The 22,727-nt window shown below is 50.3% G+C and overlaps 1 protein-coding gene across 4 annotated transcripts; it reads left to right on the forward strand.

Moving 5' to 3' along the window:
- The first annotated feature begins 250 nt into the window (after nucleotides 1–250).
- Nucleotides 251–15,249, forward strand: SNX20 (sorting nexin 20). 4 transcript variants are annotated; one of them, XR_001887488.1, is made up of 5 exons: nucleotides 251–414; nucleotides 4,089–4,227; nucleotides 5,697–5,848; nucleotides 12,403–13,646; nucleotides 14,637–14,983. XR_001887488.1 is itself a non-coding variant. In XM_017882976.1 (4 exons), the coding sequence occupies exons 2-4, from the start codon at nucleotides 4,098–4,100 to the stop codon at nucleotides 12,508–12,510; spliced, it is 390 nt and encodes a 129-aa protein (XP_017738465.1). In that variant the 5' UTR covers nucleotides 251–414; nucleotides 4,089–4,097; the 3' UTR covers nucleotides 12,511–15,249. The 4 variants fall into 4 exon arrangements, 3 of the variants coding, with proteins under 3 accessions (XP_017738465.1, XP_017738466.1, XP_017738464.1); XM_017882976.1 differs by having other exon boundaries at nucleotides 12,403–15,249; XM_017882977.1 differs by having other exon boundaries at nucleotides 13,508–14,978.
- The last annotated feature ends 7,478 nt before the right edge of the window (nucleotides 15,250–22,727 follow it).

Genomic DNA, 22,727 nt, shown 5'->3' on the forward strand with positions numbered 1-22,727 from the left:
CCCATCATGCTAGCTCATAGAGTAGAATAATGAATGTTAAAGGGCTCTAAGAGCTAATGCCTGAGTGCCAGAGATCAACGGGGATTTGAAGGACAGCCAGACCACTGCAAGGCTGCAGGGAGAGTGAGGCTGAGTTAGATCCCCCAGGGCTGGCCCTGCACTGCCTTGCCGTTCCCTGCACTACCCGGAATAAGAGGTGGCAGGCTGTCAGTTGAGTTCAATATACCATGTTTCACCAGCCAATGGGCTGGGGCGATCAGGAGCAGGTCACACAGCCTATTTCCTGTTTTCAAACGGGGAACTTAGAAAGTGTCAGTCCCTCGCCTGGTCGCTGGAGCTGAGAACCAAGAGCTCGAAGGGGCCATGTGACACTCCTCCCGGACCCCTGGACACGCACAGCCCCAGAGACTGGAGGTCAGTATTTGATCCCAAACTCAGCTGTCCTCTGCCTGCTGTGGCCTGAGTCCCCTCCTCCTGGGACCCTGCCTGGCACCTGTTGGGGGCAGGGTGGGAGGGGGAAGGGTTAGTGACAGCCACTGTGTCTGGAGCTCTCCTTAGCGCACTGAGGCAGAGGAAGGGACAGCTCCTGGACCCTCCATCACCTCCATTCCTTTTGAAATGCTAGGCGCTTGTACAACCCATCTTGGGCCTGGAGAATAAGTCATCACACCTGTGTTTCTCAAAAATAAAACGGTGTCAGGGAATCCCTGCGTCAGCATAGCTTTAGGGGACTTGTAGAAAATACAGAATCTAGGTCTGTTCAATGACACTTTCCTATGTTAGGAGCCAGGAAACCTGCTTTTGAACAAGCCCCTGGGATCCCACCCCCACACCACCAGGCTATTCTTACGCGCACTGGGTTGGGAGCCCCTGGCTTTGGCAAGGCTTCTCAGGTGAGCGTCCAGTTGTTGGAGGGTACCCACCCTTTCCCCAACAGAGGCAGCCACACATCCAACATCCGGGGATCTCCTGTCTCCCAGAGTGGGCCAGGAGCTTTATTTCACCCCCTAGAGGCTCATCCCCCATGAAAAGTCCTCAGCAGGCCTTCAGAAAAATGGTGTGGCCTCTGTGTGCCCAGCAGAAGAAGGACTAGACTTGGCAGTCAGCTTTTGGAGAGGGGGGTGGTCAGGACACCTGGGGACAGGAGGAGGAGAATGACTGTCTATGCACACAGGGTGGGAAGGTAGAGGGGACTGGGAAGCTGCTGTGTTCCCTGGGCCAACTACAGGCCTCCAGGCCAACAGCACCAACATTTATAGTATTTTGTTATAAAGTCAAGAAATCTTTGCTACAGAGAGTGAGGAGAGGGGAGGAAAGGGCCATGGAACCATCTATGTGGCTGTCCCCAGAGAGCTTTTAGAGTGATAGGATTCTTTCCCATTTCACAGATGAGGACACTGAGACCTGAAGAGGGATAGGAAGCTACCCAAGACCCCATGGATACACCAGTGCACAACTCTTTCCTTCCCCTTCCTCTTTAAATGGGTGACTCCCAGTGAAACCTGTAAGAGACAACTATAAGGGAGCTGACTGTGGCTGCTGAATTTGATTTTTATTCTAAGGACTGGTTTCATAATCAGCTTTCTCAGTCTTTACTGGAGTGTCAAGCTGAGGCATCATTTCTAGGGTCTTACAGGGTCTCTGAGCCAATAGTGTCCTGCTTCTGATCTGGAGCCAGCTGCCTGGTCATGCAAGCAGGTCTGCAAAGGCTGGGGCCCCTGAGGCCAAGGTCACTCACCATCACCCACTTTACAGAAGTGCTGAGCACAGGAGTGCCCTGGGCCCCCAAGAATCCCAGCCACCAAGAATCACATAGACCACCTGCTGTCTCACTTAGGCACCTACCAGAATGTAGGAAACCCATCCCTAGTCATCCGTCATCTTATCAACACGATGGGGCTTGTAGCCACACTTTTCAGGTGGGGAAACAAAAGCCTAGAGATATTAAAGCACTTGCTTAAGGACACAGAGTTGGTCAGGATGGAAGGCAATGTCCCCTGACTCCCTGACAGGGACAAGAGACAAGCAAGAGGTGCCCGTGACGGCATGCTCAAGAACGTGCAGCCCTGGGCCAGCCAGGCCCCTGTTCCGTGTCTCTGTTTGCCCATCTGTAAAAGGTGAGGTTGGATCAAGGGTCCCTAAGGGCTTCCCACTGGACGGCTATGCAGAGCCACATGGAGAAGGCCCCAGGGTTCCTTTCACCGGACACAGCAAGCACTTCCCCATGAAGTGCAGACTCTGGGCCCCAGCTGACCTCCCCTCTCCCAGGCCAGGAGCTCTCACCCCTGGAGCAAGAGACAGGCGCTGGCTGTGCTCAGGGACATGCATGACCTCCGCCCCCGTCTGTGCTCAGGGGGTGCCAGGGAGGCATTGGCTCTATCTTTCTCTAGGCTGTAGTCAGCCCAGGGATTCAGACCAAGGGCCCAGAATCCAACAGACCAGTGTTCAAGTCCCAGCTCTACCTCTATGTTCCACTGGCAGCTTCCTCAGGTCCTAGTAGAAAAAAGTGAGGTCACTTGCACCTTCCTTGTCTTGAATTTCCATGCCTAACCGGTATACCAGCTCCTCGCTCCAGCCGAGCTAACGTTTTAATTGTCCCTTTTTCTAAGTTGTCTCAAAGATTTGTAATTCTATTCCAATCCACCTTAATTTAGTCATTTAATTTGCAAATATTTCTGGAAACATCTAGCACTTACCAGACACTAAGAGCGGGGGTACTACACAGTCTGCGGAATGGACAAGGGCCCTGAGCTGAGGCTTCAGAGTCTGCCTGACTGAATCCTCACCCCAGCCTTGCGAACGTGGGTTCTGTTATTATCCCCAATTTATAGGAAACAGAAGCACAGAGAAGTTGAGTCACTTGCCAGCTACCAGGTCATCCCATGCACTTATCCAGGTCACAGACAGAGTTATTATGTAAACCAGATCCCAGCTGCCTGTTCTGCCTCCCTGAGTAACGTGGAGAGAATTCTGAAGTCAGCCCAGCCTGGGTCTGTATCCTGCCCACCACTCACCAGCTCTTTATCTTCGGCAACTCTAAGTCTCAGTTCCCTTATCATAAAAGGGAGCTGCAAACAGTCCTGAGTGCAGACAGTGGTCAGGTTAGTGTGAGAGTGTGTGTTGGGTGTCAAGCGCACAGCCAGCACATCACAAGCATTGGAGACAAACTCAGCTTTGCTTGTTGTGCACACTCACCAGCTGCGTGACTTTGGGCTAGACCTCAGTTTTCTCATCTGTTATGTGGTGGTAATGATAGACTTTTGTGAGCATTAAACTAGATTAGGGGCTGTGAAGAACCTAGGTGGGTATGAAGTGGGTATAATAAGCTATCAGTTAATTTTGCTGATAGATGATTGATTGATTGATAGAAGATTCATACCAGTATCTACCTGCTCTGAACACTGAGCTTTCTTTTTTCTTTTTGAGATGGTCTTGTTCTGTCATCCAGACTGGAGTACAGTGGCATCATCATAGCTCACTGCAGCCTCAGTCTCTTGAGTTTAAGGGATCCTCCTGTCTCAGCCTCCCAAGTAGCTGAGGCCACAGGCGTGCATCCTGGATAATTTTCTTTTAATTTTTTCTAGAGACGGGGTCTCACTACATTGCCCAGGCTGGTCTCAAATTCCTAGGCTCAAGTGATCCTCCTAACTCAGCTTCCCAAAGTCCTGGGATTACAGGCATGAGCCACCGTGTTCAGCTTGAACACTGAGACTTCATTCACATGTGTAACATAAAAGTGAGTGTCTGCACAAGCCAGCATCTTTTGCTCAAGTAATCACTAAAGCCAATACTTTTGCTTGAAATCATCTCATTTAAAACTCTGAGCAATACGTAAGGATCACCTCAATAACACATGGATTATCGCAATAGGTGAAGGGTCTTCTCTGCCTTGGAGTAACCTGCCCAGCAAAGGCGCAGACCCAGGTCTGGGATCTGGCAGCTGGGAGAGTGGGGAAGGTTGAGCCGTGGGGCCATTGTCATTCCCTCTGCCTGCCAGGAGGGGGCATGACACAGCTCCTAGGCACCCCAGGAGCCACCGGGGACCCCAACTGGAGTGGGTACTCACTGTTCTCTTATTCCTCTGGCAGGCTTGGAGCATGGCAAGTCCAGAGCACCCTGGGAGCCCTGGCTGGAAGGGACCCGTAACACAGTGCACAGCAAGGACCCAGCAGGAAGCACCAGCCACTGGCCCTGACCTCCTGCACCCAGGACCTGAGAGGCATTTAGGTGGGCTTGAGGCTTGAGACTTGGTCTGGGGGAGAGGTCTGAAGACACTCAAAGTACAAATGTGGGTCATTTGGGCAGATGCAACAAGAGGCCTGGGCAGCTCTTATAACTTGGGTTATCCCAAAGCAGACACTGAGACACAGATTTGGTACAAGCTGTTTATCCAGGAGACGGTCCTAGGAGTCACAGCAGGGGAGTGGGAATGGAAGGAAAGGGCAAGAGGCCAGGGCAGGACATCAGTGAACAGATAGGCACAGTAGGTGGCTGAGGCTCAACCCTAGCGGGGGTCTTCTGGGAGACCTTGGAACATATCTCTGGGTTGTGCTATCCTGGGGTGAGGAAGCTGGGCTGTTATCTACCAGTCCTGCCCTGCAGAGGAGAAGGGATGCTCCTGGGCCTGCTGCTACGGCCCTAGAAAGCCCTCAGGGAAGCCAGTGGCATGTTCTGGAAAAGTGGGTGCCAAGAGGGCATGGTCCAGCCTGGGGCATGGACAGCATCTGCTGTAGTGCCATCTCCTGGAACAAATCTTTTCTTACAATCCTTCAAGATGCCCCTACTCAATACCTGCTCTGTTCCCGGCCCTATGCAGGGCACTGGGGAAACAGAAACAGGAACAAATCAAACACTGCACTAGTCCTGAGGTTTGGTAGAGAAACAGATCAGTAAAAAATAGATGTGCCATGAAAAATAAATAAATAAAATAAAAAACTATAGGAACAAGGTGGGAGGCTCTTACTCTAATGCCAAGGGGCATGTGCAGTGATGTGGGGGCTTGGTCTTGAAGGGTAGACTGGAAAATAGCTGGGAACCATGCCCTTTGCAATAAAATGCACAATTATTTGCGCTTCTCAAGAAGCTCAGAGGGGCGCAGGGCTCAAGTGGGGTTTAAGAAACACTGTGTTCATTTTCCAGGCATGGAAATAGAGGGTTGGATGCCAGGCAGAGGAGTGCACGTCCGAGAAGAGCCTAGCATGTAAGCAGTTAGATGAGAAGGTTAGGAAGGGCCAGCCCGCTGACGCTGGAACATAACATCCTCATCGCTGCCTCCCCTGCCCACTGATGTGTGTTCAAGGAGTCCTGGCGACAGTCACAAAGTCAGGGCTGCAGGGAGCACAGAAACACACAAGTCACAGTCTCTGCTTGTCCAGAGCGGGGATTTCACCATGGCCAATCTGCAGACCAGAAGTGGACGATGCAAAATGCCCACACCACATTCCACAGCTAAGAAACCATTTGGGGGTGATGGGTTATTTGAGATTGTCAGTGGTAGGGTGGATTCTGCCAGGCTGGGCACAGAGGTCTGTCTGATACCCCAATTGGGCCTATAAATGGCGGGGTGGGAGAGAGGGATATTCAGTACTCTTTAGGAGTTCTGATATCCCATCTCAGATAGACCCAGCCATCTCCCCAAGCCATGCCTCGAAAGTGCACTGAGAGGGTGCAGATCCTTAAGGGTGTTGTCCTTCCAGACATGCATAGTGGCCTGAGCTCCAACTCCAGCATGACCACGCGGGAGCTTCAGCAGTACTGGCAGAACGAGAAATGCCGCTGGAAGCACGTCAAACTGCTCTTTGAGATCGCTTCAGCTCGCATCGAGGAGAGAAAAGTCTCTAAGTTTGTGGTAAGCAGAGATCGGGAAATGGTGGAGCCTCTTTCACTCTGCTTCCTTCCTGGCCCTGAATAAGTCTTGTGGGGCCTCAGGTTTCCCAACTATGAAATGGGTCAGCACACTTCAGGCTCAGCACCTGCGAGAGTCTGTGAGGATTCGAACCATGGAAGTCATGCTTCTTGGTCCCAAGAAGGAAATAGCCCAGTTTAATCCCATCTTATTGGGTGTCGGTCACCTCTGTCCTTTCTTCACCAATTTTGCCTTATCCCTGTATCCATTATAATTATTACTACTTATTTTTTCTTTAAATTGGATCACTTTTTAAAAACACAAAGTACATTTATTTCAAAGAGAAATGCCTTAAATGGAAAACCAATATCACATGGCACAAAGAAAAAGTAACATACTAGAAAAGTCGAAACAAGGAAAGTCAATACAAGGAAAGCTATGCACTATTATTAAATTCTAGCTGAGTACTGTGGCTTCAGGAAAGCCCTGCACCTGGGGGCTGCTCTCCCTGTTAGACTGGAATTTTAGCTTGTGTTAGGGAGATGTTAAAGACTGCCTAAGAGCCACACTTCATCCTTCTCCTTCACCTACCTGGGACCAGGATAAATAACAAAGCTGCCACTGAATGCCAATGGCATGATGGGCACAGCTGCATGTGGTTTCAGTGCATTAACTCATTTAATCCTCACCGGGTGAGGTAGGCACTATGCCTATCCTTGTTTTATGAATGAGAAAAGTGAGACTCGGAGAGGTTAAATTACTCATCTAAAACAACACAGCTAGACCATGGTGGCACTGTAATTATAACCCATGCAATCTGGCTCTGGAGTCAGATGCATGGGTTATAATTGCCCTTAATATATAATTGCCTGTAATCAGGATTCTCTTGAAAGATAATTGAAAAGGGATGATTTTCTTACCATATAACGGCATCACCAGTGTACCTAAATGATGTTATATTGTACCTAAAACTAACTCCCAAATGTGAAACATTTGTAAAACACAGCACCTCAGTTCAGAAAAAGGAGGCCCAGTTTTAGCAAGTAAAGCCAAGAGGGACCCCAGCAGCCTGCAGGGCAGGACCCTCTGCCCTTTCTCCTCCCAGATGTCCCCACCTTGCTGTGTTGTTGTTCCAGGGTTGACTCAGCTGATGTCAATAGTAATTTAAAACACAGTGGCTCAGGCCTGTAATCCCAGCACTTTGGGAAGCCCAGGTAGGAGGATCGCTTGAGCCCAGGAGTTCGAGACCAGCCTGGGCAACACAGCCAGACCCTATCTCTAAAAAATAAAAATAAAAAAATCAGCTGGGTAGTGGGTGTGCCTGTAGTCCCAGCTACTCAGGAGGCTGAGGTGGGCGGGTCACTTGAGCCCAGAAGCTCAAGGTTGCAGTGAGGTATGATCGCATCACTGTACTCCAGCCTGGGTAACAGTGCGAGACCCTGTCTCTAAAAATTAATTAATTAGTTAATAAACAGAATTGCATATAAGGATCGCCCGTTTTCAGGGCATACTTTACACCGGCCTGGTTAACTTTACTCTCGGGGTGCTGCGTCCACCGCAGCCCCCGCCAGGAGGTGGCCATGGCTCTCTCTGGTTGCGCCCTAGGTGTACCAAATCATCGTCATCCAGACTGGGAGCTTTGACAACAACAAGGCCGTCCTGGAACGGCGCTATTCCGACTTCGCAAAGCTCCAGAAAGCGCTGCTAAAGACGTTCAGGGAGGAGATCGAAGACGTGGAATTCCCCAGGAAGCACCTGACCGGGAACTTCGCGGAGGAGATGATCTGCGAGCGTCGGCGCGCCCTGCAGGAGTACCTGGGCCTGCTCTACGCCATCCGCTGCGTGCGCCGCTCCCGGGAATTCCTGGACTTCCTCACGCGGCCGGAGCTGCGCGAGGCGTTCGGCTGCCTGCGGGCCGGCCAGTACCCGCGCGCCCTGGAGCTGCTGCTGCGCGTGCTGCCGCTGCAGGAGAAGCTCACCGCCCACTGCCCCGCGGCCGCCGTCCCGGCCCTATGCGCTGTGCTGCTGTGCCACCGCGACCTCGACCGCCCGGCGGAGGCCTTCGCGGCGGGAGAGAGGGCCCTGCAGCGCCTGCAGGCCAGGGAGGGCCATCGCTACTACGCGCCTCTGCTGGACGCCATGGTCCGCCTGGCCTACACGCTGGGCAAGGACTTCGTGTCTCTGCAGGAAAGGCTGGAGGAGAGCCAGCTCCGGAGGCCCACGCCCCGCGGCATCACCCTGAAGGAGCTCACCGTGCGAGAATACCTGCACTGAGCCGGCCTAAGACCCCGCAGGGACGCTGGAGATTTGGGGTCACCATAGCTCATGGTGGGCTGTTTGGGGTTCTTCTTCTTTTTTCCTTTTTCCTTTTCTTTTTTGTTATTTGAGACAGTCTTGCTCTGTCACCCAGGCTGAAGTACAGTGGCTCAATTATGTCTAACTGCAGCCTCAAACTCCTGGGCACAAGCAATCCTCCCACCTCAGCCTCCCAAGTAGCTGGGAAACAGGTGCACGCCACCACACCAGGCTAATTGTTATTTTTATTTTTTTTGTAGAGACAGGGTCTCTCTGTTGCCCAGGCTGCTCTCAAACTTCTGACCTTAAATGATCTTCCTGCCTCAGCTTCCCAAAACACTGGGGTTACGAGTGTGAGCCACCATCCCTGGCCTGGAGTTCATTGTTAATGGGAAAAGCCATTGGGGGCTCTAACTCGCTGGGTGACTTTGAACAAGCCCCTCCTCTGGTCCTCAATTTCCCCATCTGTATCAGACAGAGGTGCTCCTGGGACCCCTTGGACACCTCTGCTTGTGTGCCATGTCCCTTTGATGCCAGGGCCACTTCATCTCCAAAACACAAACCCAACTGCCAAAAACATCCAGACCAGTGTCCACCCCACCAGTGTCTTCGTGGGAAGCTGGAGAAGAAGTTTACCTTGCACATTCTAGACAAAGCTTAGTCCATTTCCTTGAAGACAGTTCTCTCCAGCTGCTCCAAGGCTTTTCTCTCTGTTCCTTCCACCTCAGAATTGCTTTAAAACATTCCCATCCATTATCCTAATACTATCCTAGTATTCTAGCCCTTCCCCCTTACAATGTAGACCTGATGAAGCAAAACAAATCTCACCTACTGCCCTCAAGAACAGCCTCTACACACACACACACACACACACACACACACGGTGGGAGTTGTATGCCATCCTTTTGAAGGGTGGGAGGATCCTGGGCCAGAAAGCAATAATGGCATAAGATTCTGTGATACAAGGCATTTTTGGCAAGGGAAGTTGCCAACAATTTTTCTGGCTGGAATGGCATAGCACATTGTCTAGGGGTGGATCTTCATTCATAAGGCAGCTGTTCCCTGAATGGCTTCCCTGGGTTATGTAGAAACAGCCCTGGGAGGAGTTGATACAACATACTTAATGGGGCTTCTGTGTAGAAGAGACTGAATCCTCAACACTGCCCCTTTTGAGGGTCTGTGATCCTGGAACCTCTCTGATGAACTGGGATGCCCTTGACTGAGGTCGGCTGTCTGGAAAGGACACCACAGGCCCAGAAGGAAGGGGCATCTGGACCAATGACCTAGATTCAACACAGGGCTTGGAGCTGGTGGTACAGGCTGGTTTTGGCCCAATGTGTGTTGGAGGCTGGAAGCCCCTGAAGACCTAAACTGCCTGGATGAGCTCATTTGGGTGCATTAAAGAGTCTGTAATTTGGGAACCTTAATGTGAGGCACTGCTTAAGGGGAGGGACTTGGCCCAGCAAGTGATCACTCTAGAGTTGGACAAGTATACACTAGACTGCACCAGAATCTGTTCAACAGCGACACCTTGTGGTAACAACTGTAGACGCCCCATCAGGCTTGATGGGAGACTAGAAACAGACTTTCTCGTGTTTGGACAGATATCCCTCAAATCTCCCAATCTACTCCAGGGAAAAGACACTTCAAGTGAGAGATATTGGACTTCTTGAAAAATCTAGGCCTATGGAAAATTAAAGTGTTAAATGGAAAAATTAAAGAGCTATGAGTCTATTTGTAATGACAGAACAGATTATATTGATTTTGTCAGTTATTTCTTCAAATCTAAAATGCTGTCAACTCTAAGATGCACCAAATGTTTACTAAGAAAGAAAAAATACCCAACATGGACAGTTTAATGGGGTATTCCAGCAAAAAAAAAAAAAACCTGGAAAACCAAAGCGTTAGACCCCTGATATAAGGATTAATACCAAATAAACCTGTTGTACAGGAGGGGACATTAAGAAAATTCACACAAATCAAACTTGGCACTGGGTGGAGTACAGGGAACTTCCTCTAAGAATTTGAACTGCAAGCTGGCACTCACCCATGTTTTAGGGTTGAATACACACAGCGTGGTCCAAAATCCCTCAAGCACAGAAATCATGTTAAAGTGGTCTCAGATGGAGGTGTTGCAGGTGCCTCAAGACCTGGAGATCTTCAGGTCTTCCCTTGGACTGAAGGATGTCAGCATCAAGCCAGGCCTATAAGGAGTGTAGGATCCCATTGAGTTCAGAGGTGCTGAAACGTGAAAAAAAAAAAGTGCATCTCAAAATCACAGATAGATGATATGTGTGTGTGGGGTGTGTGTGTGTGGTGTGCACAGAAAGAGAAAATACTTATATGGGAGTAAAGGAGCCTATAGAATCACATGGGGGGCTCCCCATCAGTACCTCTGAAAAGGGGTTGGCTTCCCACACAGTGCACAGGAAATGGATTTATTCAGGCTTCCCAAAAAGGGACTGGCCACATGGGGCAGCTTCAGGACCATCACCTTGCCTCTTCCTGATGACACTCAATGCTGCCCCCTCCTCATGCTTCTGGCAGCCTTGGCCTGAGGATCCATGGGAGTTTCTTCTGGCCATGGACATTGCATCTTCATCCACTACAAGTTGTCTGATGGCCTGGGATGGCCTGCCACAGTCAGCTTCTCCTGGCATCTCCCATATGCTGCAGCAATTAGAGCCCACTCATTCCTTGGGTTCCTGGAACAAGTCCTTGAATTCCTCAGGCCCCCTCCTCCAGCAAGCTTTCCGCAGGGCCCACTGCCGCCCCACCAGGGTACCCCACCTCCCCTGTTTGCCTGGGCCCTCTCCCACGCCACCTGTATTAGTCCTTGTTTATAGAAGACTTTAGAGTGGTGGCAGCTGGGACTGGACCTTCTTCTCCTGACCCCCCAAAAGCTGGGTCCACAGGAGAGGTGAGGAGTACCTGACCTCCATACCCAGGAGGGAACCTTGTTAGGAACACAGAATTTCAGGCCCAACCCTAGTCTGAAATCTGAGTCTGCACTTTAACAAGAGCTGAATCCGAGTCTGCACTTTAACAAGAGCATCCCCTACTGCCACAGGTGACTCTTACCTGCATACCTCAAAGGTTGAGAAGCCCAGTGTTGAACTGACTTGAAGACACCTCGATGAAAATCATCCACGGAACTGGGCCGTCTGTGGTCCTGGGTTCATCCCCATCCTTGTCTTCTCTCCACCCGGGCCCTCTACCGTACAGGTGTCCCATCCCAGGGGACTGCAGATAGGCCCACCATCCCAGCCTCACAACCATACCTGCAAACCCACTCTGGGCATTTGGCCTGGAGCTTAAAGGTGTTCATTCCAAAGAAGCCCTGCTCCAGCAGCCACTCCCTGCCACTGGCTGTGACGGAGTCCTGGGGTCTCCTCTTTGAGCTGGGATTAGGCATCCTCATGAGACCCTGTCCCCTGGGATGCCAACAGGTCCATGCCAAGCCCACAATTGAAAACAAGCTCTGCACACAGCTCCCTGTGTGGTAAAAGTCAGGGCTCCCCAGGCCTACTGTGTGACCAGGCACTGTCGGGCCATTGATAGCACCGTCAGTCCAGCTCTGCTCGGGACATGTTCCTATCCCATGTCTCAGTTGAGGAAAATGGGATCATTTGTAACATTGTAATCTGGGGGGGTTAAATGACTTGCCCAGGGTTACACAGCTAATAGCTGGAGCATGAAATTAAGCCCAGGCTTTAATTTGACCCAAGCCCTATTTTCCTTGCTGAGCCCCACATTAAAGGATGTGGAGGAGAAGGGAAGGGATATATCCCTGGTCCCCTCACTGAAATGGGTCCTTGATGTGGTTTGGATGTATGGTTGTCACCTCCAAATCTCATGCTGAATGTGACTCCCAGTGTTGAAGGTGTGACCTGATGGGAGATGTTTGGGTCATGGCGGCAGGTCCCTCATGGATGGCTTGGTGCCCTCCCCGTGGTAATGAGTGAGTTCTTGCTCTGTTAGTTTATGTGAGAGCTGGTTGTTTAGAAGAGCCTGACATCGCTCTTGCTCCCTTTCTTGCCATGCAAGTCATGAGCTCCCCCTTCCCCTTCCACCATAAGTGGAAGCTTCCTGAAGCTTCACCAGAAGCAATGTCAGTGCCATGCTTCTTGTACAACCTGCACAATCGTGAGCCAAATAACCCTCTTTTCTTTATAAGCTACTCAGCCTCAGGTATTCCTTTATAGCAATGCAAAATGGACTGACAAGCCCTTAAAGGTCATTTTACTCATCTCTGTTTACAGATGGGAAAATCAAGGGCTGGAGAGGTGACTCACCCAGGGTCACATGGCGAGACAGGGACAGCACTAGGACCAGACCCGAGATATCCACGTCAAAGTGACATGCTCTGAGAGGCAGCACACACAAAATAACCCTGCATTCAAATTCCAGGAAGCCTTTAGGGGTCACCCAGCTGCGCCTGGGGGTGCAGGGTCAGTGCTGAGTCCTGGGCAGGGCCACTAGCCTCTCTGAGCTTCCTGGCTGCAGGCTGGGAGGCACAGTTCAGGGTGGACTGTGACCCCTCGGCCTAGCATGCCCTTAGCTGTGCTCTCTAGTGGCTGTCCCCATAGCTGGAACTCTGTTTTGGAGCAGCAAAACCAGTTCCACCTGCTGGTAGGGGTAGGTTGGCTCCCAGCATGTCCCCAGTGGGCCTCTCTTGGGCTCAAAAGCCAAGCTGTGCCCAGTCACGCCTCCAAATGCTTCCTGGCCCCCATGCAGAAACTGCATTTAGCTGCCTTCCCAGAAATTCCTGCATGCTTGTACAGCCCTTCCCTCTGGGGCCCAACAATGCCACAGCCTGTTCTATCAACCACCAGCCGTTTTCCTTTGAGCAGTCTCTTTTTACTTATGCACATTTACTTGAAAAAGAAACTTCCTATTACTATCCTAAATGGAAACTCAGAATCACTTGCCATAATTAGAAAGTAGCTACAAAAATAAACACAATGAAACCGATCACTGTTATTATACCCTAACCGGCTTTTACCTGAGACAGGCCCTAAGCCTGAGGCTGCTGGTAGACTTTTGTTAAGAGAGACAGACAGAGACAGAGAAATAAGCATTAAAGACCTACAATCATCAAGCTGAGATTTCTCTTTGATTTACTCAGAAGGACTGGAAAATGTTGTCCCACAAAAGGAGGTACATTTCTCACCACTCAGCGCTGATCCTCCCGTGTTGCCTGTGCATTGCTGCAGACCATCTGGGGTCTTGCCCAAGTGCCCTGAAGACTTTGCTCCCTGGCTTCCTGGTCCCCAAGTCGTGTGTTCAGCCCTGTGTGCTCTCCAGCTCCTAAGTCGTGGGCCTGGTTTCAGCTTTGATTGCCCACTCTTGGCTTTCAACCCATAGGCTCCGGCTCCTGATGCCACACCCTGATATCAAGACCCTCAGATGGAGTAAGTGTTCTGGGCTGGTTGAAGTCTGAAGCCGCAGTATGTCCTTGAGTGGGTTCCCCCGTCCTGCCACCCATCTAGCTGTTGCCCCCATGGTAAGAGCAAGAAAATGCCCTCTTCTCCAAAAGTCCCTGCACCAAGCCCCCATCCCAGTCAGCTCCCAGGTTCAGCCCCCTCACTAGCTCCAGGCTGGGAAGGACAGTTCAGGGTGGACTGTGGCCCCTCAGCCTAGCATGGCCTTAGCTCTGCTCTATAGTGGCTGTCCCCATAGCTGGTACTGTTTTGGAGCAGCAAAACCAGTTCCACCTGCTGGTAGGGCTAAGTTGACTCCCAACACATCCCCATTGTGTTGGTGTTGGGAGCCGTGATCTAACTGCTCGTTTTCTCAATAACCAACCGTCTGTGGCATTCCTATGTCCCAGGCCTTATCTAGAGCTGGGGATACAGCAGTGACCAGGACAGAACTGGTCCCTGCCTCATGGAAGTGAAGTGTCAGGAGGCCTCTCCCAGAGCAAATGGAAGCTAACACAGAATGGTGTCCTCAGCCAGGTGGTCAGGGAAGGCTTCTCAGAGGAGGCGCTGTTCAAACAATTACAGAGCATACAAAGAAGTTGGTCCTGGGAGCACAAAGAGGGGAGAATTTTAGGCAGAGGGATAGCAGGAGCACAGCCCTGAGGCAGGAAACCACCCCCCACCACTACCCTTGGGATCCTCAGTTCTAGTTTGCACCTAGAAACAGCACAAGTCCAGGACACACCCGGCCTGATGTGTCACCCTGGCGGTGTCAGCTGAGAGAGTGGGCTCCAGGCACTAACAGAGAAGCCTTGCAAGGCAGATCCATGCACCGCCCGCCTCCAGTTATTGCTAATTACAAAGGAAATGAGCTGGGGAGCTTGTGTGTGGGCCGTGCAGACCCTTTTGGTTACAAGCCACAAAAACCCAGGTTAACCTGATGAGGAAGGAATTTATTATCTGTAAAGTCCAGGAGCAGGCTAACTTTACACCAAGCAGGATCCAAGGACCCACACTTTGTCATCTCATGTCTCTCTCCGTTTCCCACTTTCGCTTTCTCTGTCTCTTCTTAGTTCTGCTTTCCTCTGCTGTGCCTTTGCTCTCCAGAGCTCTCTACTGGCAGTGACAAGATGGCTGCAGCAGCTCCAGCAACCTCAGAGGACTCCCCCATCCAGGGTCCTTGTGAGCTCCTCATCTGTAGGATGTGCAGTAAACACTCACATGTCCTTTCCTGAGGAAAGGGGTGGGGGCCGAGGGGCAACCTCTACACCCTCACAGTGCAGCAACCTTAGTTAGCTCACCCATCAGGGCAGACTGGGGCAGAAATCATGTCTTGGCATATTGTTTTGTAATCTGCTTTTTAAATTGTCACTATATATTATGAGCATTTCCCTATAATACATAATATTCTTCCACATTATGTTTAATGGTTTCATTGTATTCTAATGCATATTCTATAGTTATTTTACCCCCCCCCCCCACAATGTTGCAAGATTTCCTTATTTGGGGCAACAGTGCTGCAAACACTTAGACCCATATGTCCTTTTTGTGTGCACTCTGATGGTAACTTCTAACGGTGGCATTTCTGAATCATAGACACTTTTTTGACCTTTACATATTTTATTTTTTTAGTTGACAAAAATTGTATGTATTTATGAATCATAAACACTTAATGATTTTGCTGTTACTTAATTTTTCTCTCTTCAGAAAGGCTGTATTCATTCACTCCTCCACCAGCTAAGTGTGAGAGAGGCCCTTGAACTTTGCATAACAGTGGCTGTCAACATTTTAAACCTTTTTTTTTTTTTTTTTTTTGAGATGGAGTCTTGTGCTGTGGCCAGGCTGGAGTGCAGTGACACGATCGGCTCACTGCAACTTCTGCCCCATCGTTCAAGTGATTCTCCTGCCTCAGCTTCCCAAGTAGCTGGGATTACAGGCGCCCGCCACCACGCCCGGCTAATTTTTGTATTTGTAGTAGAGACCGGGGTTTCACCATGTTGGACAGGCTGGTCTCGCACTGCTGACCTCAGGTGATCTAAACTATTTTTAATAGTTTAATCTTTTTCCCTTTCCACAGGGCACGTCTGGAGAGACCGAGAGGATCTGATCCTGCAATTTAAAAAGTAGCCAGCAGATGGCGCTGTCGCCTCGGCGGCTCCGAACACATCACCGCGGTGCAGGCGGAAAGAGCTGAAACAGCTGGGCAACCGAACCTTTCTCTAGGCTTCTGAAAGCCCTTAGACGGGATTTGAAATCATGCTGCAAAGAAAGAGCTTTGCTGCCTCTATAACCTCTCCCCAGCAAGTGTTGGTGGGGGGTCCCCGGACGACCTCCACTTGGGGTTCGGGACCTCAATCCTTTTCTGCCCCTCCATCTTCTTCCCTCAGCCCAGAGGCCCCAAAAGGCGGAGGCCGCCGCCCTCCACCTCCCACAAGCGGAATCCGCAGGGTTTCACAAGAGAGGGCGCTGCAAATAACCAGTATCGGCGCCCGCAGCAGCAGGGTCGGCCACGGCTCCTGGGAAAGGGCTTAACTGGGCTTCTCAGTCTGGGGAAAGTGGCCCTTCCCCAGTAAGACCCTCGCCACGTCGCTTTCCAGGGGTAGAGATTGAATGCCCTGCTCCTCCCAGATCCCATCTCCCACGTTTTCAGGACCCAGATGGCGTGGGGGGCTCCCCATCCATCTGCCTACTAAACTGAGGGAGTGAAGAGGACTCCCAGGGGACGCCACTAGTGACCTTTTAATTCACCAGTAGATACATAAAGCTCAGTATAGAGACTGTGGGTAATGTGGGTTGGATAAATAAGTAAAAGAAAGGAAAATGGAAGGAGGCTGGGAGGAAAAGAAAAGAGAAATGACATTCCCTGCTTGTTAGAGTATAAATGGTACAACCACTTAAGAAAACCATTTGGCACCATCCCTCAAAGCTGACCGTAAACTGCCCTATAAGTACCCAGCAATGCTGCCCTTAAGAATATACCCTATAGACAGGTAAGTATGCTCAACAAAAGACATGTACCAGAATTGCACAGCGGGAACCATTCCTGATACTGTCCCCTAGCTGGAAACAACCCAAATGTCTGCAAACCATAAAACAGAGAAGGGAATTGTGGTATTCTTATGTGGAACATGAGGCAGTTACGAAACAAGCTATGCTTGGACACAAGGAAGTGGATGAACCTCACAAGAGACTGCGTGAAACAAGCCAGACACAGACTGATGCAGCCTGTGTGGTTCCATTTCCTGAAGGTCAAGAAGGTCAAGGACAGGTCAGACTCAACCAGAGGGCTGAAGGATGATTGCTTAGATGGCAAAACTCCTGTACTAGGTTCTCCAGAGAAAAAGCGCCAAGAGCAGAGCTAGATATGGATATGGACATATAGTATATGTCTATACATTTGCATATAAAGAGATTTAGTGTAAGTGATGAGCTCTGAGCTCCTACAATTATGGAGGGTGAGAAGTCCCAGCCTCTCCCATCTGCAAGCTGGAGACCCAGGAAGGCCGGTGGTGCAATTTGAAGGCCTGAGAGCCAGCAAGCTGACGGTGTAGATTCCAGTCCGGATCTGCAGACCTGGGAACCAAGAATGCTGAGAGCAGGAGATCCAGGCTCCAGCTCAGTGGTCAGAGAGGAGGCAAATCCAACCGTCCTCTGCCTTTTTTGTTCTGTACAGGCCTTCAGTGAATTGGAAGATGCCCACTCACATGGGCCTCACTCAGGCCATCAACTCTGTTGCTAATCTCTCCTAGCAAACATACCCAGAAATAATGTTTAATCAGACATCCGGGCATCCTGTGGCCCAGTTAAGCTAACATTAAATTAACTATCACAACTCTTGAAAGAAAAAAAAGCAGAAAGGGTTACTATAAAAGTTATGATGATGGTTATCACTTCCAGGGGGTGAGGTTTTGATTGGGATGGGGACAGTGGGGAGTCTCAGTTCTTACTCTCAGGTGATAGTTATGAGTATTTGCTTAATAATAATTTGCTAAGCTGTATACTTTTATGCACTTTTCCCTGTGTGTTATATTTCACAATAAAAATATCTTAATAGGCGGAGTGCGGCAACTCACACCTGTAATCCCAGCACTTCGGGCGGCTGAGTTGGGAGGCTCACTTGAGGTCAGGTGTTTGAGACCAGCCTGGCCAACATAGTGAGATCCTATCTCTACAAAAATAAATTAAAATTTAAAAATGTTAAAATTGGTTGGGTGTGGTGGCTCATGCCTGTAATCCCAGCACTTTGGGAGACTGAGGCAGATGGATAACCTAAAGTCAGGAGTTCGAGACCAGCCAGGCCAACGTGGTGAAACCCTCTCCCTACTAAAAATACAAAAATTAATTGGGTGTGGTGGTGGGAGCCTGTAATCCCAGCTACTTGAGAGGCTGAGGCAGGAGAATTGCTTGAACCCAGGAGGCAGAGGTTGTGGTGAGCAGAGATCGCACCACTGCACTCCGCCTGGGCGACAGAGTGGGACACCATCTCGAAAAAAAAAGTTAAAATTGAAAAATATAAATATTTTAATAAAAGAATAAATGGGTGCATCAAATATACATTCAATATTTATTAGGTACCAAGTACAACGGCAGTCAGAGCTGGTATTTGAGCCTGAGACTAGCACGGGGTTCTGACTCCAAAGCCCCAGATTCCCTAATCTACAGGAAAGAATTAGGAATAGCAACCAGCTATCGGGGCCACGAGATCCTCACGGGCACCTCCTTAACATACTAGTGTGTGGTGAATTGCAGAGATGGTCTGGATCTTCATCCCTCCTTGTCTTCATGTGGTGTGCCACACACCTTTATTGTTCTTCTTACTAAATAGGTAGGGTTCATTTCCCTACCCCTTGAGTCCAGGCTGTCCTGGACACTGGCTTTGCCCCATGTCATGTGGCAGAAGGGACAGTGGCCTTGGCCTCAAGAGACCTCATGCATTTCACTTGCCCCCTTGAGCTTCTGCTGTCATTGTGAGAAGAACATGTCCAGGGTATCCAGCTGGAGACACAGGATGAAGTGACACATGGATCTGAGCCAAGGGCAGCTGAGATCCACTGATAGCCAGCCCACTCCGACATATGGGCAAACTCAGGCAAGATCAGCCAATTCTCATCCATGTGTTTTGTGAACTCAAATCAGATGTTATTGTTGTTTCCAGCTACTGAATTTTGGGGCTGTTTGTTATGTAGGAATAGCTAGCTGATACATTGTCTGTAAACAGTAGTGAGGTCTGGGGATGTGTTGGCATAGGGTTCCTGAAAGGACCTGTCTGGGATAGGAAGTGATCAGCACCAGCCTACCCAATGCTCCTGCCTTCCCTGGATTCGCTCCGAGGCTCCAAGCAGCTTCCATGTAAACATAACCACCAATTACTCATGCCTTGTATGTCGAGAGTGCTCATACCAGGCCCTGGCTCAGCACCTTATAGACCTGGCCCACTTAACCCTTACAGTGGCACTATGAGGTAGGCCCTATTACTGCCCCCATTTTACAGGTGGAAAGACAAAACAAGAGTTTAGCCCACAGTCACATGGCTTGTAAGAGGCAGGGCTGGGATGTGACTTCAGAGCCTGTGCTTTACCCACTGTGCCACCCTGCCCGCCCATCCCAGCCTGCTCTCCTTGAAGCCTCTTCCCCAGCCTTGGGATGCCAAGCCTCTGGGCTCTCAAAAGAGGGCCACCTCGTGCCCCTGCTTGCTTTCTCCTCTCTCCCAGGGTCCCCCAGGTCCCCAGCATGAAGATCGCACTCAGCAGCATTATGCCCCAGAAGATGAAGGCTCCTGTGGATAAACATGAGGCCACTCTCCAGGAAGCAGTCAGCAGAAAGAATGCTTAGTGACAACCTCGAAACAGGACGAAGGCTGTTGGAAAAGCATTTGTCATTTTGATGGAGAATCTTGGAATATTTGCATTGGAAGGGATTACAGAGCTGCTCCAGTGCAAGGTACAGACTTTTTTTTTTAAGCCACAGAGTCTTTTCTTCAAATGGAATTTGATGCAGAAGCTCAACATGTAAAAGAGGCCAAAGCCAAGTTTTTCTAGCTGGGAAGCAAAGGAGCTCTGCCTTAGGCCTACCGAGGGCACCCCTAGGCTTTGATGGAGCACCATCAAAGCCTACCCCATCAAAGCCTAGGGGTGCCCTCGGTAGGCCTAAGGCAGAGCTCCCTTTGGGAGCCACTGGGGTGGTTTTGCTGCTGGAAAAAGAGCCTCAGGGCCACAGAAGGAATGAGTAGAAGAGCCAAGACTTGAACTCAGATCTCCTGCCTCCGCCTCTAGGCTTGTTTTCCTATTCCAAGTGTTTAAAAACAAAAGCATGCACCCCCAAAGAAAGGTGTAAACCTAATTTCTTGTTTAAACATGAATTTTTCAAAATAACACATGTGGAGGCCAGGTACCATGGCTCATGTCTGTCATTTCCAGCACTTTGGAGAGCTGAGGTGGGAGGATCCCTGGAGGTCAGGAATTCAAGACCAGCCTGGGCAACATAGTGAGATGCCATCTCTACAAAAAATTTAAAAATTAGCTGGGCATCGTGATGTGTGCCTGTAGTCCCAGCTATTTGGGACGCTGAGGTGGGAGGATCACTTGAGCCCAGGAGTTTGAGGCTGCAGTGAGCTATGACTGTGCCACTGCACTTTAGCCTGGGTGACAAAGCAAGACCCTGTCTCAAAAAAAAAAATTCCAGTCATGAGATTTCAGGATCCCACTTCTATAGAGCATCACTGTGTTTAGCAGGAGGTCCACTGGGACCCTTGGCTCTTTTCCTTGGGGGTTATCTCTGGTGACTCCTCTCCCTGCACCTCACTGCACAGCCCTTGTGGAGCAGGCTTTCCACAGAGCAGCTGCCGCCAAGACAGCTTTTCCCCGGTGTCTTTGCAGCCTCTTTACTCCAGGGCTATGGTCTGGCTGCAGGGGTCGGTCTGCAGGTGTGGTAAGATGCTCCAGAGCATTCCCCGGGTGGGGAGGAGCCAGAGGCGCCTGGGAGGGAGCACTGCACTGCGAGTCATGCATTAGATGTCTCTGGGTTTTTCCTGCCTAGCTCTTTCTGGAAATAGTAGCTGGTTATTCTTCTTCAGGAAGACACCCCTCCCTGATTTCATTCCATGGAGTTTGGGTGGACTGGAGCACCAGCTACCCTTGGGCCAGTCCCTCCGCTTATTGGGCCTCCATTTCTCTACTTGTAGATTGTATGTTTCCTGGGGCTGCAGTAACAGACACCAACTGAGAGCTATAAGCAAGTTCTGGAGACTAGGAGTCTGAAATCTACGTGTCGGTGGGGCCATGCTCCCTCTGATGTTTTAGGGAAGAATCTGTTCCGCGCCTCTCACCTGGCCTCTGGCAGCTTCCAGCAAACCTTGGGGTTCCTTGCTGTGTAGCTGCTCCACTCCCGTCTCTGCCTCTGTCTTCACGTGGCCTTCTCTCTTCTGTGTGCTTCTATGCCTGAATCTCCCTCTGATTTTAATTTTTTAGAGACAAGGGTCTGGCTATGTTGCCAAGGATAGTCTTGAACTCCTGGCTCAAGCGATCCCCTCGAGTAGCTGGGATTACAGGCATGAGCTACCATGCCCAGCAAATTCCACGCCCAGCAAATTCCTCCCTTCTCATAAAAACACCAGTCACTGGATTAGGACCCACTCCAAGCCAGTATGACCTCATTTGAACTTGGTTACATCTCCAAAGACCCTATTTCCAAATAAGGTCACATTACATATACTAAGGGTTAGGGCTTGAACATATATTTACAGGGAACACAATTCAACCCACAATAGAAGTGAAAGGTTGTCCTAGGCACATGCCCACCTGACGTCCCCGGATTTTGTGAAATAAGTGATGTTTCAGGGACTGAACCAAATGGTAGTTGATCCAGCCTTATCTGCAGTGTCCAAGCTCTCACCCTTTCCCAGAGGCCCCACAGCACCCTGTCTGAACCATTCTTAAAGCACAGATCCCTTTCTACTTCCTTTCCCCTATTAGAGGGTGGGATGGGTCTGTTTCACTCCTTATCCATTGGCCCCTGGACCCACATCCGGGGGTGGCGGAGCAAACACCAGGCCTTGAATCCACCTCCTAGTCTTTTCAGTCCTACCTTCCAATACGGCCCAATTCACCCCGTCCCCCCGTCCCCAGTTCCACCCCGCCCAGGCGCCACTGCCCCTCAACTCTAATATTGCCCTCACCATTTCCTTCCTGCCTTGCCTCCTCTAATCCACTCTCCACACAGCTGTCAGAGAGCCCTTTCAAAACGATAAATGGATCATCTCACTCCCTGGCTCAAAGCTTTCGAGGGATTCCCCTCATTCTTAGCATTAAGTCCAAGCTTCCCTGCTCAACCTCCACACCTGCCCTCATCTGGCCCAGATGACCTCTCCCACCTGTGTCTGCCCTTTTTTTGTTGTTGTTTTTTGTTTGTTTGTTTGTTTGTTTGTTTGTTTTGAGACAGAGTCCTGTTCTGTCACCCAGGCTGGAGTGTAGTGGTGCAATCACAGCTCACTGCAGCTTTAACCTTCCTGGCTCAAGTGTTCCTCCCACCTCAGCCTTCCAAGGAGCTAGGACCACAGATGTGCATCACCATGCTTGGCTAATTTGTTAATTAAAAATTTGTGTGTGTGTGTACGGAGATAAGGTCTCGCCATGTTGCCCAGGTTGGTCTTGAACTCCTGGCCTCAAGCGATCCTCTGGCCTCCACCCCCCAAAGTGCTGGGATTACGGGTGTAAGCCACCACACCCAGCCTGTGTTTGCCCTCCTGATCCTCGGAAACACTGACCACTTCTGTGGGGTGGCTTGCTCCTGTTGCTCCACATGCTGGCTGCACTGAGAAGGCTTTCCCTGACACTTCACAATCTTTTTTTTTTTTTTTTGAGACAGGGTCTCACTCTGTTGCCCAGGCTGGGGTGCAGTGGCATGATCTCAGCTCGCTGCAACCCCCACCTCCCGGGTTCAAGTGATTCTCCTGCCTCAGCCTCCCGAGTAGCTGGGATTACAGGTGTGCACCACCACACCTGGCTAATTTTTGTAATTTTAGTAGAGATGGGGTTTTACCATGTTGACCAGGCTGGTCTCGAACTCCTGACCTCAAGTGATCCACCTGCCTCGGCCTCCCAAGGTGCTGGGATGACAGGCGTGAGCCACTGCGCCTGGCCATATCTCCATTTTTTTTTTTTTTTTGG

This window comes from Rhinopithecus bieti, unplaced genomic scaffold (genome assembly GCF_001698545.2).
Source record: "Rhinopithecus bieti isolate Rb0 unplaced genomic scaffold, ASM169854v2 scaffold_13375, whole genome shotgun sequence".
NCBI lineage: Eukaryota > Metazoa > Chordata > Mammalia > Primates > Cercopithecidae > Rhinopithecus > Rhinopithecus bieti.

What these genes read in the sequence shown, in the direction of transcription:
- SNX20 (XM_017882975.1), top strand. Translation starts at nt 4,098, where the DNA reads ATGGCAAGTCCAGAGCACCCTGGGAGCCCTGGCTGGAAGGGACCCGTA. An exon ending in AGGACCTGAGAGGCATTTAG is followed by an intron (nt 4,228 to 5,696) that starts GTGGGCTTGAGG and finishes TTGTCCTTCCAG; the next exon opens with ACATGCATAGTGGCCTGAGC. An exon ending in GAAAAGTCTCTAAGTTTGTG is followed by an intron (nt 5,849 to 7,450) that starts GTAAGCAGAGAT and finishes GTTGCGCCCTAG; the next exon opens with GTGTACCAAATCATCGTCAT.